This window comes from Protomyctophum parallelum (assembly GCF_964188405.1).
Source record: "Protomyctophum parallelum genome assembly, chromosome: 17".
Classification (NCBI taxonomy): Eukaryota; Metazoa; Chordata; class Actinopteri; order Myctophiformes; family Myctophidae; genus Protomyctophum; species Protomyctophum parallelum.
In genome coordinates, this window is record NC_139719.1 from 28,895,796 (window position 1) to 28,917,799 (window position 22,004).

The window sequence follows — 22,004 nt, forward strand, 5'->3', positions numbered from 1 at the left end:
TTAATGGCGGGGTGGAAACTAGCCGCAATATTCCATTGACAGCCCATACATCCAAACAAAGTCCTATCTTTGTATTACATTACGTCAAACTCACCATTGCAGCTGTACGAAAAGCTTGAATTATCTTCTTTCTATCTGCAAAGTGTTTGTTTCATATAAATCCAACATAGACGTGTTATGAGCTATGTATCCGAGGCTTGTATTAAGCCTAGTTACTTGGTGGTTTTTAGATAAGGCGGAGATGTAGTAAACTACGTCTTGGGTGGTTTTGGTTGTAAGAAACATCTCTTAAACGTTCTATTATCGCATCTGTAGCTCCAACGTTATTGAAGATATTGCCATGTTTTAAGTAGTGGTTATTTTTAAAAGGGCGGGTATTTGGTCCCGGATAGAGAATTTCTCACGGTTCCTAAGTTGTTCGTGGGGATCATATTAGCCAAGAACAGTCGAAATATTCGCTCCTAAGTGCATACATATCTTAGCCAGGTCCTAGAATGTTAATTCAAACTGGTGCGACACTCGGCAGTCTTTGTAAACTTTGTTGAGATGTGAACTTAAGGTTGAACTTCAGCTGTCAAATAAACATACAGTATATACACAGCACAACTGGTAGCCATTTACACACCTAATGAGTTTAATTGTCTCTATTTTTCATCTCCTATTTTTAAACTTGTATTTTATTAGTCATGTTGTTGTTAGGTCTGATTTGATTTGATTTAGCTAGATGTTAAAAGACAAGTTAAAAGAAAAACGATTCATGCTTTCACACAAATAAAATGTCAAAGGTGAAAACACAAAGTCAGAAACTTATTTCTATTGTGTTCCTTGTTCTTGGACAAAGAAACATTACAACAAAGAACAGGGTGCAATAATATATGTATTGTGATTGAATGCCAAATAACATTTCTTGTAAATACAAACTGGAGTAAGTTATATGATTCTGTTGATTCTATGAATCCTCAACAACCTTAGCTATTGTTCCAACCTCTGCTATTACATAAATTATTTATATTATACTATACATTAATATATATTTTGATTATTTGACCCGTTTCTATCCTGTGTTTCTCTCCTTGCTCTTCCCCTATCTCTATCCTCCTCCCCTCTCATGGGAACTATACAAAGATAGTGCACACAACAAAAGGATCCACTTCTTTACACCTTAAAACCTGTGATGTGACCATAAAGTTGACTCTGATTTCTGCTTGTTAATTTGTCAACCAGTTAACACTTGTTAACACTGAGTTTCCGTCAGCCTTGACATTTTTAATTTGGAAATGGATTCCTATTCACTAAAACATTTTTTCAAACATCATGACAATGTCAGGGCTAAATGTCTAGAAATGAATGTTGTGTACCAGCAGTGATTGCCTGTCTAAATCAGTTCTATAAACAATGTGCCATACACTGTGGCATAAAAACAATGCCACAGGCACACAGAGAGCAGGATGGCACCATTACATTCTCTAAAATCAATATAATATAAATAATGGTTTAACATTATAACAATATAATAACAATAACAATATAATAGTGGTTAAGTGAAAAACCAACCAAAATCAGGGTGGTAAAATAAATGTAGGGTGTTTTTTCCACCTAACCACTTAAGCCCTGTAGTATATACTTTGTGGTAAGACAAATAGCAAAACTATAGCTGATCTACAAACTCACAATTCATCACATAGGGTTGTGACTTTTCCCAGAGTAGGGATGCCAGGTTCAAGTCTCTATTCGGAATCTGGGGTGAACATTTGGCAAAAAATTGCTTATCAGCCAAACTCAACGCATGTGGTGTTGTGACATGGTGAGCTTAACGTGTATCGGCTATTTTCTGCAAAAATATTTGGTGTAGAGGGAAATAGTGAAAGTGCACCTAGTATGGAGCCCTGAGGGACTCCGTTCAATGTATGGGTTTAAGTGGTTAAAAGTGCAGCACAGACAACAAACAGCGACATCACCTCTCATCTCCCGAAATGTCCTAATCGTCTCTACACACGTTCAAAATGGCGACTCTCTCGCTGCCTCCTTCCATGCTGACCCTGCCCACTGTACTGTACAGTATGCCATTCGGATGTAGCAATGATGCACACACACACACACACTAGGAGGATTAGGGAAGGCTTACCGACCGACCGTGCCAAACCTTACTCCCTGTGCCACCCCTACCCCCGGCACGGAGGGGGGCCCGCCTGGCATGGCAAGGTGAACTAGCCGCTGATTGATGGGCATGGTTTCAGCCCACTACTGTGCTCCCCACGGCCATGGGCCTCCCTTCTCTTTCTCCTACCGCTGTCTTGGCAGCACTGCCCATCTTCTCTTCCATGCCAGGCAGTCAGCTAAAGCTCCTAGTGGGCACATCAATTACATAGCGGCACCTCCCTTCTTTTTTCATGTCTGTCTGCGGCTGTCTGCCGTCTCAGACGATGCCAATATGCTTCACCTCCGTCTCTGTCTAGCCATCTCTTCTGACAGAGAAAGTGTGCCTGTGTGTGTGTGTGTGTGTGTGTGTGTGTGTGTGTGTGTGTGTGTGTGTGTGTGTGTGTGCACGTACGTGTACATGTGTGTGTGTGCCTACTCACATTTACAAACACATCTGTGCGTATGTAAAAACCCACATGTGCATGCAGATTTTGAACACACTCCTGCACTCTCTCTTACGCAGGTCATAACGGTTGGTGGGAAAACCCTCCCCTGAGAGTGCTCACTGCCGTGGGCTCAGCTGTCCTATAGGCTCAGGTGTGCCTGCATGTGTGTGTGTGTGTGTGTGTGTGTGTGTGTGTGTGTGTGTGTGTGTGTGTGTGTGCGCGCGTGCACGTGTGTGGTTTGAATATGTGCCCGTGGATGTCTGCAGTAGCATCCAACATTCATTTACCAAATTCTTGATGTAATTTTTATTATGAATTGCATAATAAATTATTCAAATAATTAATTAATTCAAGTTCAGCCTGCTTCACTAGGGTCTAATGAATCCTTTAATGGCCTGTTAATTCAGAATGTTTAATTCAGAGAACTGTTGCATGATAGACAAGATAAGAGTTTGTGACATTAAATACAAGTATTTTATCCCTGCCTATTTTCTAGGGTTTCAAAATGAGCATTTACATGATGTGAACTTTTCTACGTCAGCTGTTAGGCTTGATGAATTTACTTGCGGCGATCTACCGCCATCTGCTGGATATATGGTCATAACATTATTTTAACTTCTTTACAGTTTGTTTACAGAGTACTACTACTGCCGAGTTAAATTCGTTTCATTGTCTCAGACTCCAAATATTGGTATTATATGATGTTTTACCTTTTAAAATAATATTTATTTCGTATTTATTTAAAAAAAAAACTAAACTGCACACTCAGTCGATCTCCATTCAGTTCAAACACACACCCACAAAAAACTAACTTAAAACATACATTATCCACTTTTCCCAAATCCATGCAGCAATCAAAACTACATAAATGTGTTGTGCTTACCTTTCACCTTTGGGAACTTTCGCTTGTAGCATGACCCAGCGCGTCGCGCAAATAGACCTCCATGTGCTACAGTGAAATTGAACTGCTATCGAATTATGTGACCCCAGAAGTCAGTGTACGTCCTCTCTCCATAGAATAAACCAGAGAACTCCGAGTCCTAACGCTATGTAGTCTGTTTACATTAGCAATACATCTATAAATTGATATTAGTGCTGCTGACTGAGTGGTGGACATTAGGGTTCAGCAGAGACGACAGGGCACCAATATTGACTATTGAGGTCTACGGGAGCCGATGAGGGCCATTGGTTAACATACGATGGCAGTGAACATGGCGGCGGTGTCTGGGGCTCCACTGCAGAGCAGTAGCCCGGCTAGAGAGCTCTCTCTATCGGCTCAACAAGGAGTGAGCCAGGCCCACGGAGAGAGACTCAAAACCGAGGAAGGAACAGGTTATTATAAGATGTTATGTTCATCAATTTTACGTTTGTAATCTATTCTTTAGCCACCCCCCAGCAAGGCATGCTAACGCAAGCTAACAGTAGCTGTGCTCATCAAGTAAACAATAGACTGTTTCAATAAAGTGGTTACTTAAATTGCTCTTGGGTCAAACCAAACTTCCTAATTTAACTGGCTACGTCAGGCATCATGAACTCCTAACATAGATAGTTATTTATTGGTACTTTGTCCGGGTAAGTTATCTGCCTGGCTAGTTGGTTAACTTGAAGCCATAGATTACTGAAGCTAGCAAAATAGCTAACCGTTCACTTACACTACAGTATCCAATAGGCAGACAGTCTTCCAAAAGATAACAACTCTAGAGACATGACACTTTAGTTAACAGTATGACATTTTTAAATATTCAGGAGATTGATTATGTTTAATTGAATCGTTGAACAATAAGGAATATAAGCCATAATCCACGTACGTGTTGCTTTGACCTGTGTTCATCAGTGGTCAGAAGAATCTGTAAAAAAAATAAAAAGACCTGCCCCCACTATCTTCGTGAAAGAACTGGATTTCTGAGTCTCTGAGTTTGAACATTGTGAACATGCATTGTGTATGTTTTTGCCTGGTGTCTTATCTTGACGTCTGTCCACTGTGTTGCAGAGGCTGAAAGGCAGACCCGGGTGGTTGCCCTGCTGGAGAGGCTTCATGGCAAACACAACGCTGCTCGGCCCTGGCAGGAGACCAGCAAGGTGGTCCGACAGGCCATGGTGAGACAAAACAACCGCTTATGATTCAGTTCACAGTGCTGTTGTTTCTGTTGTTTGTGACCTGACCCACTGTTTTCAGTCTTGTGTTGTCAATGACTGAACTGCACTTGTTGTATGTGACATTCTTGCACTCCAAATGGCTGATTCTCAAGCGTATTCTTTTTAGTCATAGGGTTATAATGTTTATATAACAGCCAATACTTATTACTTGCCAATGTGCTCACTGTAGTAGCCTAATTTATTTCTGCCACCCACCCAGTGATGTTCTGACCTGAAAGGGTGGTGGAAGAACTACTGGCAGGATTTCAGTTGTATGTTGCTGCAGACAGCAAACCATATTAAACGTTCAACTTCCTTCGCCTTTGTTCTGCAGTCTGTTACCTGGCGAGACTGCTGGTGTGGAATAATGTTGTGGAACTAGGGTGGAGAATTCTGGGTATTGTAGTAATTGGCCTCGGGAAAGTCCTTGCACCAATCAAGAATAAAGGGATGATAGATTATGTATAATAGCTGGTGTTTTTATTGGTGTGGCTCTGCAGGAGGTGAGATGTCTAGAAGCAAGTTTATTGTAGTTAACCTACATGAACAACATTTATTTATTGGTTATTGGTAGTAAATTTCAGTTTATTTATTTATTTACGTTTATTTAAGTAGCTGAGCACAGGTGCTCATTTTCAGCAACGCCCTGCACATAGAAACACACACTCACACTCACACATTAAAACCTGGGATCTGACCAGTACAACCACAGTCTTATACTGTTGGCCACTAAGCAGCTCCAGGGGGAGCAGTTGGGGGTTCAGTGCCTTGCTCAAGGGCACTTCAGCGGTGTTGGGTGAGTGATTACAATCACTTACCCACCCAGAGGTTTCCTGCCCGTCCAGGGAATCGAACCGCAACCTTTCGGCAACAAGGGAACTCCTCTAACCCTTAGGCCACCAGTTTCTAATCTTTCTATATATTTTGCCCTATATTCTGCATGCCTTCTTATGGATCCACTCCTTGTCTGCAGGAGAAACGTGGCGTTCTGAACCCGGCAGGCCGCCAGCTCTTGTTAACCTGCCTGGAGACCCTGCAGAAAGCGCTGACAGGTGAGCACTTTAAAACATTGCTTTGTTTGGTAAAAGTCTGCGTATGAATCCAAATTATTTTATTGACAAATATTGTGTTTGCACATCAATAAATTTCACTCTGTGACATTGTTGCAGTATAGTATTATTGCAGGGGGGTTACTGTGTCCGGTTAACTTCCCCCAAAATACAAAATAATTTATGAAAAAACGTAAATGGATGTAATTTATTTTATGGATTGCCATAAAATATGATGTAATACACTACACACTATGGACTGTAGAGTCTGCAGTAGCAGTATGGGTAAATGTTTCTCACACAAGTGATCAAGGACCAGTAGTAGTTCACAGTGCTGTTTCTATGGACCACCCAATGGTCACACTGGGGGATCCAATTTGTTAATTTCCTGTGTTCATATGTTTTAAATTTTGTTTGTTTTCTTTCCCAGTATCATCTCTTGCCTCCATGACAGATCGTCTGGAGTCCATTGCACGGCAGAACCAGTAAGTCTTCTTTCTGCTTCTTTACTCTCGTCCTTTCACTGCCTGCCTGGCCGTGGACGTGGAGCTAAAACAAAGCCACAAGCTTCGCCCTTCAGGTTATTGTTTGTCAGGAAAGTGATTATATTTCTGTCTGACTCTGATGGAGTACAAATTAAAGTCTGATGTTGGCCTACAAAGCAACCATAGGCCCGGCACCCCATACCTTCAAAGCCTAATCCAACTCTACAACCCCTCCTGCTCACTTAGATCAGCTAACACAGGGAAACTGTCTGAACCTTCCCTAAACATCTGGGAGAAAGATCCACATATCCCTGAGTCTTCTCTCTCCTGGCTCCCAAACTGTGGAACAATCTCTCCATTGCTGTTAGAACTGCAGTTTCACTCTTAATTTGTCACTGACACCGCCGTAATCTGAAAACTCACCTCTTCAGGCTCCCACCTTAGCACTTGAACTAGCCTTGACGGCCATGGCATGCAGACTTAAAGGACAACTTCACCCCTTTTGCAACCAGATCTTATTTTAATGATGCTTGACACTTTCCTGGGTTTTTTACGTGGGTAATATGTGTTTCAGGATATTTTAGTATTTCAAAGTGTCCATGGGCTCCATGATGTCATGGACACTAGGCTCACTTACTTCCTGGACTACAATTCCCATAATGCTTTGGTCCACTGCCCCTCCTTGTGGATAGGGGGAGGGCTGTCAACATGTAGTCCAGGAAATAAGTGAGCCCAGTGTCCATGACATCATGGAGCCCATGGACACCTTGAAATACTGAAATATCTAAATACACATATTTCCCACAGCACGCGACAATTTCACCCTCACGTAAATGCGCTTGCGTTGTTTCCCCTCAACTTCTCTGTGGGTCCAAAAAAAAACGCCTCCCATTGAAAATGAATTACCAGGTGTGTCAGTCGCTGCCCGTCTGAAAGGACCTTTATGCAATGTTTAAAAATGAACTATAGTATGTATGTACCTGTTATCCTATCGTTTCTATAGTTTCAATGTACATATACTTTTGTTAACACGTTGACTGCGTTATTAATCTATAACTCCCGTTCCCTGCTGGTGTTTTCACTAACCTTGGAAACCCTGTATGTTTTAAAAGTTATCAGACTGGGAAAAAAGTCAGGAATAGCGTGATCCGCAGGGAATGTGTTAATAGTGTATTGTTTAGATTGATGCTAGGTTCTTGATTTACCTGTGATCCTGGTTTACTGAGGCACTACACTGTCTCTCTGCATTTAATACGTTTACCTTGCTTATTGTAATTCGCTCTGGATAAAGAGCGTCTGCCAAATGCCTAAATTGTACTCTGTCCACATGTGCTCTATTTCCATTTAGTTAACTATAGAATTATTTCTATGTTTCCATTTGGAGTACACTTTATAGCTTTTAATTGTCTCTTTAATGCTCCTTTCATACTAAATCATAAACATTGTACCATGTAGGGCTGTGCAGTGTATATATTGATTCACATCATCCTATCAACCTTAATGATCACCAGTTGTATCTGATCTGTCTCTGTCTGTCTTCCAGGCTGGGCTCCCATCTCAGTCCATCGGGGACAGAGTGTTACATCACATCAGACATGTTTTATGTGGAAGTCCATTTGGACACCAGTGGACAGCTGGTGGATGTCAAGGTGGCTCATCATGGAGAGAACCCTGCGGTCAGTACCACTAAAGCCCCATTTATACTTAGTTGCAGGCCTTTGTCGCACACTGAAAATAGCAGCTCCACAAGCTCACAGCGCGTATTGAATTCCACCCATGTTTATTATGTTATCGATGGATTATATGATGCGATGTGTTTTCACTCATTATTCCTCGTCATATTTGTTTGCATAGTGTAGATTGTAGAAGATTAGTCATAATCTTTGATTGAATTATTCCCCTTTCTGTTTTTGTTACTCACAGAGCTGTCCCGAGCTGATCCAGCACCTGACGTGAGTAAAACACAATGCACACCGCACAATACCAGTAAGACCTTTAGTCTCGCCCCCAGGCGTGCACTGGCCTATGACTGGCATATTGCTATGATATGATCCCTGATTTACTGTCATCCCTGATAATGTCATAGTGATGTCACGAGACCTGGGCACAATATATGGGGGCTTTCCCCATGTATGGGGATTTTACTATCATCCCTGATGAGGTCATAGTGATGATCACAAGGCCTGGGCACAATATATGACGTGACGTGACAACTGAATACATTTTGTATTATACATTTAGGGTGAAATTGCGGAGAAATATTTTGGACAGTAGTCATCTTTATCTTCTGCCTCTTCAGGGAGAAGAGTTTTGAAGAGTTCTCCAAACACCTGAAGGGACTGGTCAATCTGTACAAACTTCCTGGGGACAAGTAAGTAGATTGTGCAACAGTTAATCAATTATTAGACATAATCTATAACTGATAACTAAATAAAATTATCAATTAATAAGCAATCTCTTTTTGGGCATGTCATATGAAATTATTTAAAATAAATAGTGAAAACAGCTTTATTTTTGCACAGCACCCAAAAAGACAATACAACTAACTAACTTAAATGGTTAAAGGTTGGTTACAGAACAGTGCATGGCGCCAAGTACAATTCTGCAGAATCATGCAGTTTAATGCTTCATTCTCTTGATAATTTAGAATGGCTGACGTGTTGCTGATGTAGCATGGGTTGGGCACTGGATATGGACTGGGACTTGCACTTTTGTTTCATCACTTCAGTGCACTTATTGATACAGGCTTCTGGTTATCAGAGCCAGAGCATTTCTCCAACAATAAAATCCAATATAGAAACTGAAGCTTGATAAGGGAGAGATCAAGAGATGTTGGCTTTCTCACACAGGATGAAAATGGGTTACATCTTAAAAAAAGGAAAATCTATTATGCCCCAAATTGATCGCATAAGTCTGTTGATCAATCAAAGTGATTGATTGCACTGACCTTTGATGTCGATCAATAATAGAAAGTTCAGTAATTGTAGAATTGTATCTGCAATGAAACGCTGGTATTGATTCAAATGATACTGGGGAAGAATACGAATACCTGTAGTGTAACATTATTCTCCCCCCCAATGTGTGATTCTCTTGCTGTCATTGTGTGTTCCAGTAAGCTAAAAACCAAGATGTACCTTGCACTGCAGTCCCTGGAACTGGACCTCACCAAGATGATGCACATGTTCAGGTCAGTTCATTAACCCAGTGTTTCCCAACCTGTGTCCGAGCCTGGGGTTGGGGGCAAAGATCACAGAGGCCTTGTTTGATGCATTGTGAACTTGTGATTTGCTATTTTTTCTTTTCAAAGTATTCATCGTATGAGAACTATACAGGGCATAAGTTGTTAACATGTCTGAAAAGCACAAGTGTGTGTGTGTGTGTGTGTGTGTGTGTGTGTGTGTGTGTGTGTGTGTGTGTGTGTGTGTGTGTGTGTGTGTGTGTGTGTGTGTGTGTGTGTGTGTGTGTGCACGCGCTCATGCGTGTCACACATGTAGCTGGTTTCAGCTTTTTTCAGATGTAAGAAGGGGGTGCTCCAAGGGTTGGTGACATTTGGCAAGCCGGAAAAGCAGATGTAAAAGCTCATAACGGCATTGCGACACGTTGGAAATTGATATTTTTGGCTGAGAGATTTGGTGTATAGGGGAAAAGTAGGGGACCCGTTATAGAGCCCTTAGCCGTGGTCAAGGAAATGAATAAGGTGTAAGTGGTTACACCTCAACATAATCCTCTCCCTCAAGAAGGGCCCGCAAATATATCAAGTTATTACATGGCTTGGTTGAATGCTTGATTCTGATTGGTCAATCGCTTAATTCAGTGGTGAGTTATCTCATCATAATGACCACTCCGCTCTATAACAGACCTCTGCCTAATCAAGCCCTCTGATTTACTGCTGTTTCCAACATGACAGCCATGTAAACACACACACACTAGTGACACACAATGTCATTTACAGCTAAACATTGCTCTCAAAAATGTTTTTGAAAACATTTGAGCGAGAAATGGACGAAGCAGGACCCGAAAATGGATTCTATTTGATCAACTCACTTCCTTGTTTTCCGACAGTGCTCCAGCCCTGCAGCTGGTCAAACGCAGCCAGCGTGAACTTATGGAATACTTTTTTTGTTGTGTTTTGGGTCAATGTATTAATTTATGTTAGGTAGCCATGTAATAAGCGGGATAATATCTTGCTAGGTGGTCATTGTCGGGATATAATTCACCTTCAGGGAGTTTTACTTAACTTCTCCCCTAACCTGTGTTCAGAAATCAGAAGACAAAAATGAATGTCAATGTTATATTATATATTTGTCTTTATTTAGACATTTAAAATAAAAATTCATGCTTCAAAGTTTCAAAAAATGCCACAGACAAAGAACATAAGATTTATGATGTATTTTTGTATTACATTGTATTTGTGAATGGCCATAACGACCCTATGTACTGAGTTCAAATCCGTGAATAACATCTGTTATTTTTGTGAATTGTGGGATGCTAGGGTTCAAGTGGTTAAATGTAATTCTGAGTAGCATTAAAATGTCGTTATTCTAACTTGCCTAAACCTGCAGGTTGATGAGTTTAATTCAACTCCTCTTCTCCTCAGCATAACCTCTTAATTCAAGTCTTTTCCTGTGCTTTCCAGGTTAGCAACCAACGCTAACACGGTGGAGACCATTCTCCACGGCAGTGTGGGCCTGCTGGCGCCCCGCAGCGGCGGCCATCTTGTTTCTCTGCAGTGTTACGTGTCTCCGTACGATGTTTTTGAAGAGACAGGCACGCAGCTTAACTTCACAGACACTAATGGTGACTGCATGATTTATGTGATGATATTTGCATGTATAGGGTTGGTGATATGGACAAAATAAAAAAATATCTTTGAACAAATACCTCTAACGATATTTGTGGGGATGTTTAACTATTTTAACCCTGGATATTTGAAAATAGACGATCTACAAGCTCTCAACACGTCGCATTGCACGTTGTGAGTTCTAGAAGATAACTGCTATTTAAAAAAGATCTTGGATAAATGTGTGCTTTGTTTTTATATATACTGTATATTTTTATACAATTGGCATTCAAGTATTTTGAAATGAGGTTCTGCACTCCGCAGCCTAATTTGGGGATCCTTGACATGAAAACGTGTGAGAACTCCTGGACTAGACTATGAGATTTCTGATAAATAATCAACAATTATTATAACTAAATGAGTCTATAAACTTTATAGAAGAGCTCGAACAGTCAGTGTAAACATTAAATCGCTTTACTATAATGCAGTCTTTAAAACCAAGAAAACACTTATGAATATTATTGGTGTATTGGCCAGCCCTGTTTTATGGTGTTGGCAGTTCCGGAAAACAAAACCTAACCACTTGTCTTGAATTTGTCTTATATTTCATTTTAATTGTATCAAAACGGTCTTAACCACCTATATACTTCATTAACCAGGGTCCCCCAGGGATCTGTATTTGGCCCCTTACTTTTTTTACACCAAAACTTGCTTATTTTTTCTCTCCAAATATTCCCCTATTACAACAAGCCTAGAACAGGCCTACAACAAGCCTAGAACATGCTAGGGTTCATATGGTTAAATGATCAACATTACACACAGCATATCTGCTCATCTCCATGCCCCTACACAGACTGCTGGAGAACACATTACACACAGCATATCTGCTCATCTCCATGCCCCTACACAGACTGCTGGAGAACACATTACACACAGCATATCTGCTCATCTCCATGCCCCTACACAGACTGCTGGAGAACACATTACACACAGCATATCTGCTCATCTCCATGCCCCTACACAGACTGCTGGAGAACACATTACACACAGCATATCTGCTCATCTCCATGCCCCTACACAGACTGCTGGAGAACACATTACACACAGCATATCTGCTCATCTCCATGCCCCTACACAGACTGCTGGAGAACACATGAAGCTGCTTTGCAGTAATAGCCTATCTATTAGAGTAAATCTGTATTATTCCCCAAGGGCCATTTCTTCTTCCTGGTCAGCGTTTCTTTTCCCTGCAATGGCACTTCAGAATGCAAATTACTGTGACTAAAGACTTCTTAGGCACACATCCTTGCATAATTTGGAACAGTTATGTCCTGGAAACATAAATCCATAAAGCGTGAGAACCTTGCAGAAGCCTTCATGTTGCCTCTCTTTCTATGCCCCATCATGTGTTTTATTGCATCATTATTTCCCTAACAATGGGTTGGGCCTATTTCTGGGTCATGGACACATTTTTATAGGACCCATATTTCCTACATAAAAAATTAAAATAATTCAAGATTTTCCAAATAGAAAACGACGATGAATCTAAAACATTTTCAAAATAATTTCCCCAAAAAACGCACACAAACAAAAAATGGCAGATAGCAGATCTACAAGCTTGCATCGGGAGCTAATCCTGAGCTTGGAAGTTGTGTATTTTCACTAAATGCGGTTTAAGTGGTTAATTAATAATATATTTTTGTAAGTTTGGGTCCACAGAAGACAGAAAGATAATAATTTTAGGTCTTGAGCTGAAAAATAATTCCTGTTAAATTGGTCCTGTTGTGTTTGCCCCCTCCCAGTGCCCCGGTCCCTGGGCATCAGCGTGTCTGTGTCGGTGGAGGGAACCTCCTCGGTGTTCAAGCTGCCCATCGCTCCGCTCATCACTGGCTCCCATCCGGTCGACAACAAAGGGTAAGACAATCCCAACGCACCCCCTTCACTTCTCTCCTGCACTGGAACGTGGAAATAATGCAATATTATTTACACAATACATCGTTTGTGTGTAATGTGTATATATTTTTAAAACATTTTATCCCAAGATTTTGCAACCCATTTTGTCAATTATCTAATGTAATCCTGGGCGCTACACTTCCTCTGCCATCCTGGGGGGGCATCGGACTGAACTCATGCTGCTTCTGTGCATGAGGAGTCTTCTTTTCACCTGACAGGGGGGAGTTCCCCGGCCGGACGTAGCACGTGGAAGGAACACGTTATTCCGACCAGTTCCTTTCCCCTCCATCAGGCACCCCGGCTGGCCAGGGGGAGGTAGTTTAGAGACCAGGATTACTGCATGATTTTTGTGAGGGTACCCACCCTAAGGGATACCGGGAGAACACACAGAAAGGCCCTTTCGCCAACCCTGCCTCGGGTATGGGCACTGATGACGCGGAGGAGAGAACACGCCCCCAGCGGGAATTGAACCCAGGACCTTCTAGCTGTGAGGCGACAGCACTACTGACTGTGCCACCGTGCCCCCTTTATTACTATACTTGCAGGGGCTAATTGCCCCCTCAAGTATAGTAGAATTTGAGAAACCATCATTGTGAGAGTTGAATTGGGAAAATATTCAGTTTGGGTTTAGGGTTCGTATTAGGCATTTAGAGATGGAGTTATAGAGTTATGCCTGATTTCTTTTTTTATGCGTTGTTGTCGCTCACCGAAAATAAGAGATCTACAAGCACACAACGTGTGACGTGTTTAGCCTTGTTCTGCTTCAGGGTTGGGGTACCTGTACAGTAAGACAAACATGTGTGTGTTTCAGGACGCCCTCCTTTTCCTCAGTGACCAACTCCAACTGTGTGGACCTGCCAGCCTGCTTCTTCCTGAAGATGAACCGACCCATGCCTTTCTCTCTGTCATTTATACAGAGAATGGGCTCTGCTACTGGTGGGTTATACCACTTAAACCACTGGTTCTCAACGTCTGGTCCGAGGATCACCTTACGGGTCCATTGGTTTCCATCTGTACACTCTCGGAGTTACAGACATGTTCATTTGGACAACCTGGTGGTTTCCAGACCCGAACGTTGAGAAACAAGTTACTTAAATCCTATAGACTTTATTCCATGTAAAATAGCGATATAGGTATATGAAATTATTATTAGACTTTTAGACCCTCAGGCCACAGTGGCTCAGGAGGTTGAGCGGCCGCTTGGGAAACGGAAGGCTCCCAGTTCGATCCCCGGCTCCACCTGGGTTAGTGTAGAAGTGTCCTTGAGCAAGACACTGAACTCCTAATTGCTTCCGATGAGCAGGTTGGTGCCTTGCATGGTTTCCTCTGCCGTCGGTGTGTGAATGGGCAAAGCTTTGGATAAAGGTGCTAGATAATAATAATAATAATAACTTGAATTTATATAGCGCCTTTCAAGAAACCCAAGGACGCTTTACAAAACAAAACAAACAGACTAGTTGCCAAAAGATAAGTGCACCATTTACCATTTTACCTTTATTTATGGAGGTAAAACCTCTCATTCGTGGGAGCCCTGTCCAGAATAGCAGCTATAAAAATTTAAAGCAAACATTAAAAGACACAAACTACAGTTAATTCATCTAGCTGCATCTTGCTACACAAGTACACATTAAACAAAGAAATATATCACTGTGGGTCACAGACACAGTGCAACCCTGTCATAATGGCAACATTAAGTGGATTTCATTTTCGCAGTGGTTTTAGTATTGTGAGATTGATAAATGGTAAATTGGTAATGCAGATTTTTCTATGTATTTCAGGATGGAATTTTGTGATTCTTTGGATGAAGTCTTTGCTGATGTGTGTGTTCTCTGTCCATCTCTCTTTGATGTGTGTGTGTTCTCTGTCCATCTCTCCTTGATGTGTGTGTGTTCTCTGTCCATCTCTCTTTGATGTGTGTGTGTTCTCTGTCCATCTCTCCTTGATGTGTGTGTGTTCTCTGTCCATCTCTCTTTGATGTGTGTGTTCTCTGTCCATCTCTCCTTGCTGTGTGTGTGTTCTCTGTCCATCTCTCCTTGATGTGTGTGTTCTCTGTCCATCTCTCCTTGATGTGTGTGTGTTCTCTGTCCATCGCTCCTTGATGTGTGTGTTCTCTGTCCATCTCTCCTTGATGTGTGTGTGTTCTCTGTCCATCTCTCCTTGCTGTGTGTGTGTTCTCTGTCCATCTCTCCTTGATGTGTGTGTTCTCTGTCCATCTCTCCTTGCAGGCATCCCAGTGTTTGACAGCTCCCCCACTCTGGCTCCTCTATACCAGCTTATTGTTCACAGCCAACGGCAGCTTCTGGAGGAAGGCAGTCCTCCTCCACCTACATCACACAACATGCACTTCTACTCTGTAAGTAAACACACACGCACACACACTGTCTGGTTTTGAAGCTCACATACATTTATACAGTAGCTGACCGATATATCGGTCACTGACCAGCTGACTGATATATCGATATATGACTTATACATATCTATATATTTGACTTTTCTATTTGACTTTGGTATCAGCAATTGTGCAGCCGACAGTTTTTACCTTTTTATATTAAAAAAATATATATATCTTCAAACGGTTTTGTGTCAAGCGCACATCGTTTGTTCACATTGTTCTCTCTCCCTCTCGCCTCCTCAGTCACTGCCAGACCAGCAGCACTGCTACTTCCTGAACGGAGACGCACCGGTGCAGGACGGACGCTCCCTGCAGGGGGCGCTGGTGTCCAGGATCCCCTTCCGCCACCCGGCCCAGGTGCCGGCACTGCTCGACATCATCCGCCACCAAGCGGCCTACAACACCCTGATCGGCAGCTGTGTCAAGCACACATCCATCAAAGAGGGTGAGGTAGTGGATGGCCGGTCGGATGAATGAGAAAACGCCACTGGTTCCACTCAACAAGCCTGCTTTAATGTCACTGTATCAATGTCATTGTATCAATGTCATTTTGAGAAAAGCGGAATTTGCAGAGACTGCAGGAGGAGTTGATGGTAACCAGATGTCCTGTGTGACCAGCTTTTGTTAGAAATAGTATGTAGAAATGGTAGTTATGTAATAGCTTCTGAAGGTAGCAGATCCACAAGCTCACAACGCATTGCAGTGTGACACATTGTGAGCATGGTGAGCTGCTATTTTTTTCAAGTTATGCATTTAAAAGAAATGCATTAAATGTTCTTCTGAGAAAGTGAGAAATAATAGGACTATAGTCACTCACTCACTGACAAGAGTCCAGTTGTTGATGAAGGAATATGTGCCTGTTCCTCCAGACCATGCAGGTCTGCTGCAGTTCGAGGTGTGTCCTCTGACCGACTCCAGCTTCAGTGTGTCTTTCCAACACCCCGTCAACGAATCCCTTGTCTGTGGTGAGCACCCTCACTACACTACATGAACTCTTTTTCTTTAAAAAATATGAAGTTAAATAGACAATTCAACTGTTTGTTGAATTGATTACTGTAACTTGTGATGCTAACAGCTCTCTCCTCTGCCTACTGTCTGTTTCTGCAGTGGTGATGGAGGTGATTGACTCCAGACAAGTGGCCTGCAAGCTGTACAAAGGCCTTTCGGACGCTCTGATTTGCACTGACGACTTCATCACTAAAGTGGTTCAGAGGTGGATCCGTCTTTTCTCTGCCGTCTAATTTTGTGATTATTCCAACTCATGATGTTGTACAGCAACAACATTGCTAATTGTGTCCTTGTTTCCTCAGGTGTATGTCCATTCCTGTGACCATGCGAGCCATCCGGAGGAAAGCAGAGACCATCCAGGCAGACACGCCGGCTCTCTCCCTGATCGCTGAAACCGTGGAGATCATGGTGAAGAATAACCTGCCGCCCTCTGGGAGTCCGAGCTACAACATGGCCGCAGGTGACGGCACTAACCCCATGGGCTTGCCTGGGCTCACTGGGGCCAACACCCCTACTGGAGGAGGGCCCCCCGGTGGTCCCAACTTTCCGGGCCCCATCAGCTCTTTGTATGGGGCCCGTGGGCAAGCCCAAGGTGGAGAGTGCCAGGGAGGGGCGACCGGCCCGGGAGCATCGCAACAACAGCAACAGCAGCAGCAACAACAAGGTCAGGGTCACACTGACGATTACAGCAAAGTCACCCAGAATCCCATCCTCACCAGTCTGCTGCAGATAACCGGAAGCGTAGGTTCAAGCCCCAGCTCCCAGAATGCACCGCCGCAACCCCACCAGACCCCACCGCCAACCTCTTCGCCTGCCAGCAACACCAAAAACCATCCCATGTTGATGAATCTGCTGAAAGACAACCCCACGCAAGACTTTGCCGCGTTGTACGGCTCCAGTCCACGGGAGAGGCAGAATTCGTCATCTGGCTCACCGCGCACCGAGAGCATGGGTGGCAGTTGCTCTGGTTCGGGATCGAAGGGGAAGAAAAAACGCCCAAAGATGCCTGGTGGTCCTGGGTCAGCGGGTGGTGGGATGGGCATGAAAGGTCAGCAGTCATCCTCCATGCAGCACCACCACCAACACCAGGCCACGCACGAGGACGACTTCCACCGCGAGCTCTTCTCAATGGACGTCGACGCCTCCCAAAACCCCATCTTTGATGTAAATCTCCCCGGTGACGGCTTGGACACACCCCATAGCATCACCCCGGCTCCCAGCCAGTGCGGAACTCCACCCTCCGGCCCCGGCGTGTCTTACCAGGCACACGTCCAGTCCCAACAGCAGCAGCAGCAGGCGGCCCTGCCGCCTCGCATGGTGCGCCTCTCCAGCTCCGACAGCATCGGTGCCGACATCACAGAGATCCTGTCGGATCTGCCGGAGCAGACGGGCAAGGGCAGCGGTGGAGGCCCAGGACAGCACCACATGGGCAGCGGTGGAGAGGACGGAGGCCCCCTCGGCACCCCCAACCGTGACTCCTCCAGCTCCGGCCAGGGCAGCGCCGTGTTCGACTCGGCAGACATCTTCAACCCAAACAGCAACGAGAACCCCTTCACGGACGCCGCCGACCTCATTGCCGAGGCGGCCGCCACCGCCGCCACACCCACCAGTGACTCCTCGTCCAACAACTTCTTTCCCGACGCTGCCGACTTCAACCCTGACCTGCTGACCTCGGGCCACGGCTTCTCCCAGGGCTACTTCGATAACAGCTCGCCAAGCGCCGACGGAGACATGGACCTGGTCAAGGGCTTCGGCGGCAGCAGCCAGCAGAACACCCCGGCAGGAACGCCCCAAAACCCCACGCAGCATGGACAGAGCACCCCGGATCCTTCGCTTAAAGACTTTGACATGGGCATGGTTTTTGGAGGTAATAGTGGTGGGGGTAAGCCACTTTTAGGGCAGGCTCCAGACTTGGGAGACACTCACTCATCTCATGGAGGTGGCGCGCAGAGCCCACTCATGATGGGCCTGGGGGGGATGGGAGGTGAATTCAAAAGCGCAGAAGCCAAATTGAAACAGCAGCAACAGAGCCTCATGAGGCCGAAGGACGACAACGGTGGCAGCAGTGGGAGTGGCTCGGGCATGGGGATGGGTGGAGCCATGTCGATGGAGGGAAAACAGGTGAAGCGTAGCAGGACGCCCTCTAGTGAGGGAAAGTCCAAAGACAAGCCCCCTAAACGCAAGAAGCTCGACCCCGATGGCAAGTCGCCATCTCACAGCTCAGGGGGGCGAGCGTACACCCCTCCCAGTGGCGGCTCGGGGTCCGGAGGAAGCATGAGTGGAGGAGGCTCCAAGTCTCCCGGTAGCGCCTCAGGACGCTCCCAAACCCCTCCGGGAGGCGCCACACCTCCCATCCCCAAGATCACCATCCAGATCCCCAAAGGCATTTCAGGTGGGAAGACCTCCTCCCATGGCGGCTACACCTCCAGTAGTTCTGCCACCAGCGGCACAGGAAGCTCAGGAAGCACCAGCGGCGGCAAGAGCCACCATTCACACTCCTCCTCTTCCTCAGGGAAGATCAAGACCAAGGAGGGCTCCATGACCCCGGGCAACAGCTCCAAACCAGGGGGCGTGGGACCCTCCCAGTCTAAAGGCTCCTCTCAGGGAATGGGGGTAGGTAAACCAGGCTCTTCCCCCATCACCAAACATGGGATGTCGGGGCCGGGAGGAGGCGGAAACAAGATGAAGCCTCAGGGTGGCAAGCCGCCCGGGTCTCTCATGAACCCAAACATGAAGCCCAACATCTCTCCCTCACACTCCCGCATGGGCAGCTCCGGTGACAAGCTCTCCTCCCCCATGAAGATGCAGCCGGTTCCAGGCACTCCACCCTCCTCCAAGGCCAAGTCTCCTATGGGATCGGGAGGCGGGAGCTCGGGCGGGTCCAAGTCCGGTGGAGGGATGGGTCCTCAGAAGCCAACGGGAGGAGGAGGTTCCTCCTCTGGCTCTTCATCGTCCACGTCTTCCTCCGGCTCCATGAGCTTCTCTGGAGGAGGCTCCCAGTCTCAGTATGGAGGTGGTGGTGGGGGGGGGGGAGGCGGTGGGAGCAGCGGCGGGGGGGGAGGTGGAGGTGGTGGAGGTGGTGGAGGAGGAGCGGGAGGAGGAGGAGGAGGAGGAGGGGGAGGAGGAGGAGGAGGAGGAGGAGGAAACAGTGGAGGCGGGGGAGGAGGTGGGAGCGCTGGAGCCGGTGGTCAGAACAACGCCAACAATCCCAATGCCAAAGGGAAATCTCCGAGCCGCAACAAGAAGCCCTCCCTGACGGCGGTCATAGACAAGCTGAAGAGTGTGGGAGGCGGAGGGGTAGGGGAGGACGGCTGCGAGGTCGCCCCCCCTGCAAGCGGCCCCACTGGAGGCGGGCCTGGACCCGGTCCCGGTCCTGGGAACGTACCTGGCAGTGGGCCATCCAACATGGGTCCATCGAAACATGGCATGTCTTCCCAAGGCGGGGACTACAAGAGGGAAAAGCCAGACAAAGAGGCCAAAGCCAAAGTGTCTGTTTCGGGGGGCAGCGGTGGCGACAAGAAACTCATGGACCCCAAAGCGGTGGGGGTGAGCGGAACCGGACTGGCCAAAATCATCATAAGCAAGCCGGACGGCGGCTCGCCCACCATCAAGGCCAAAGTGACCCTGCAGAAAGCCGTAGACGGTTCTGGCGACTCCATGCGGCCCCAGATCTCTAGCCTCAAGGCCTCTCCACTTTTCAGCGGCTCCACCCCCAAACACGACCGCTCGTCCCCCAGCCACAGCCGCTCGCCGGGCTACACGCCACTCAACCACGACAGCGAGAGCGAATCGGGCAGCAGCTCGGTGGCCGAGAAGTCCCACCAGAATAGCCCGAGCTCGGACGACGACCAGAGCATGAGGCCACTCCCCCCGCAGGACTACATGAGCTCCCTCCCGCTCAGCTCGGGAGAGAAGCACAAGAAACACAAGAAGGAGAAGAAGAAGCAGAAAGAAAGGGAACGAGAGAGGGACAGGGACAGAGAGAGGGACAGGGACAAGGAAAAGAAGAAGTCGTCCATGTCCATGGGGCCTTCCTCCCATCCCATGAAGACGGACAGCTGGTCACGGTCACCCATCTCAGCTTCAGATTCGTCCCTGTCCATGATGGCTTCGGAGCGCCCTTCGCGACCCAGTCCGGTCTACATGAGAAATGAGGATGATGACCTCATGGATTCTGCCCTCACAGGGAACATTTAATGCTTTGACAGAGACTCTTGCTTGAATCTCGCCCTTCTTTTTAACCCCTTTTTTCTTTTCTTTTTTTTTAAGATGCATGCCATTTCACATTGAACTGGGACGCTGAATATTTATTCATTTCAAGCCACTTGACTGTGGAACATCCAATGAACACTGACATGTTAAGTCAATGCTGTATTTTAAAATGGTATCAGTATCATTCTGTATCATTTTATTAACATGATTTTAGTTTATTTAAAAAGAATAAATTTTAGTCGCCTGAGATATGAAAATGACGTTATGATCGATTGTGGTGTTGCTCATTATATGTTTCTTTTCACTTTTTAATACATTTACTTTGGTGTTCCCAATATGTCATTGTTGTCACACAGTATGTCTAAAGAAATGATGTTCAACCAGAATGCCATTATACTTTTAAGATAAAGACCTATTACATTTAAAATGGATTTAAAAAAAAAGATTTAAATTGCCTTGTTTTTCAGACAACTGGAACTTTTTAGATTTTGATACCTTTTAAGCTGTCATTGTGCCGGTTAATGTAAATTATAAAAAAAAAAAGTTTTGTTTTGAGGGGAAAACACATTTACCCTTATTTTTTCTTAACTGCAAAGGATTTGGAAGCTTGAAATAAAATATTTCAATGCCGGAAGGTTGTTGTGCCATCTTTGTTTGTGTAAGTGGGCAGAGATGCATCTGACTAGCTGGCTCAGCAGTCTTAATTTGTAGTTTACAGATTAAATTGCACAAATGGAATTAAAAGTGGTTCAAATCAGACAAGTTAAGAACACTTCTTTTTTTTTTTTTTTAAGATATTTTTTTGCGGCTTACGCCTTTATTGATTTTTTAAGGGATAGAAAGTAGGCTGACAGGAAACGGGAGAGAGATGGGGGGATGACATGCGGTAAAGGCCGTGTCGGGTCCGGGAGTCGAACCCGCGGCACACCGCGACTGGATCACCAGTCCGGTGCCCAGACCGTTACGCTACGGCCTGGGCCCAAGTTAAGAACACTTCTAATTTAAAGCTGATGCTTTGATATTACTAGGGACTAGCAGGGAGGACAATTCATGTTCCTTTGTGAATTGCATTATATTTATTTTCTCAAACAATACTTGACTGACAGAGAAAATGGATACAACATTATTGGCTCAGGAGCTTTAAACTTTTTTTGGAAATGGTGAATTGAAACACCAGTGGTTAGCTGATTATGTTGATAGACTTAGTTATTGATCTGTGTGAGGAAATTCTGATATTGTAGCAGATATGTCACTTTTAACGATATGTTACTGGTGGACGGGTTTCTGAACTGCCCATCACCCTCCTATGAGACACAGACTGAGTAGAATTTTTTTTGTCATTTTATCATGATTATTAGTGTGGACCTATTATATGAAGATAGGTTGAAAAGTGTTGATGTGGTC

At 45.1% G+C, this 22,004-nt stretch overlaps 1 protein-coding gene across 1 annotated transcript; it reads left to right on the forward strand.

Moving 5' to 3' along the window:
• Positions 1 to 3,788: 3,788 nt before the first annotated feature.
• med1 (mediator complex subunit 1) lies at positions 3,789 to 21,234 on the forward strand. The gene is made up of 16 exons (XM_083787050.1): positions 3,789 to 3,917; positions 4,576 to 4,682; positions 5,695 to 5,773; positions 6,201 to 6,255; positions 7,799 to 7,931; positions 8,179 to 8,207; positions 8,555 to 8,626; positions 9,368 to 9,442; positions 10,892 to 11,052; positions 12,838 to 12,949; positions 13,800 to 13,924; positions 15,214 to 15,341; positions 15,624 to 15,825; positions 16,250 to 16,345; positions 16,488 to 16,593; positions 16,691 to 21,234. Exons 1-16 carry the CDS (start codon positions 3,797 to 3,799, stop codon positions 20,583 to 20,585), a joined length of 5,496 nt encoding a protein of 1,831 aa, XP_083643176.1. The 5' UTR covers positions 3,789 to 3,796; the 3' UTR covers positions 20,586 to 21,234.
• The last annotated feature ends 770 nt before the right edge of the window (positions 21,235 to 22,004 follow it).

What these genes read in the sequence shown, in the direction of transcription:
- med1 (XM_083787050.1), top strand. Translation starts at nt 3,797, where the DNA reads ATGGCGGCGGTGTCTGGGGCTCCACTGCAGAGCAGTAGCCCGGCTAGA. An exon ending in TACAAACTTCCTGGGGACAA is followed by an intron (nt 8,627 to 9,367) that starts GTAAGTAGATTG and finishes TGTGTGTTCCAG; the next exon opens with TAAGCTAAAAACCAAGATGT. An exon ending in CAACGAATCCCTTGTCTGTG is followed by an intron (nt 16,346 to 16,487) that starts GTGAGCACCCTC and finishes CTGTTTCTGCAG; the next exon opens with TGGTGATGGAGGTGATTGAC.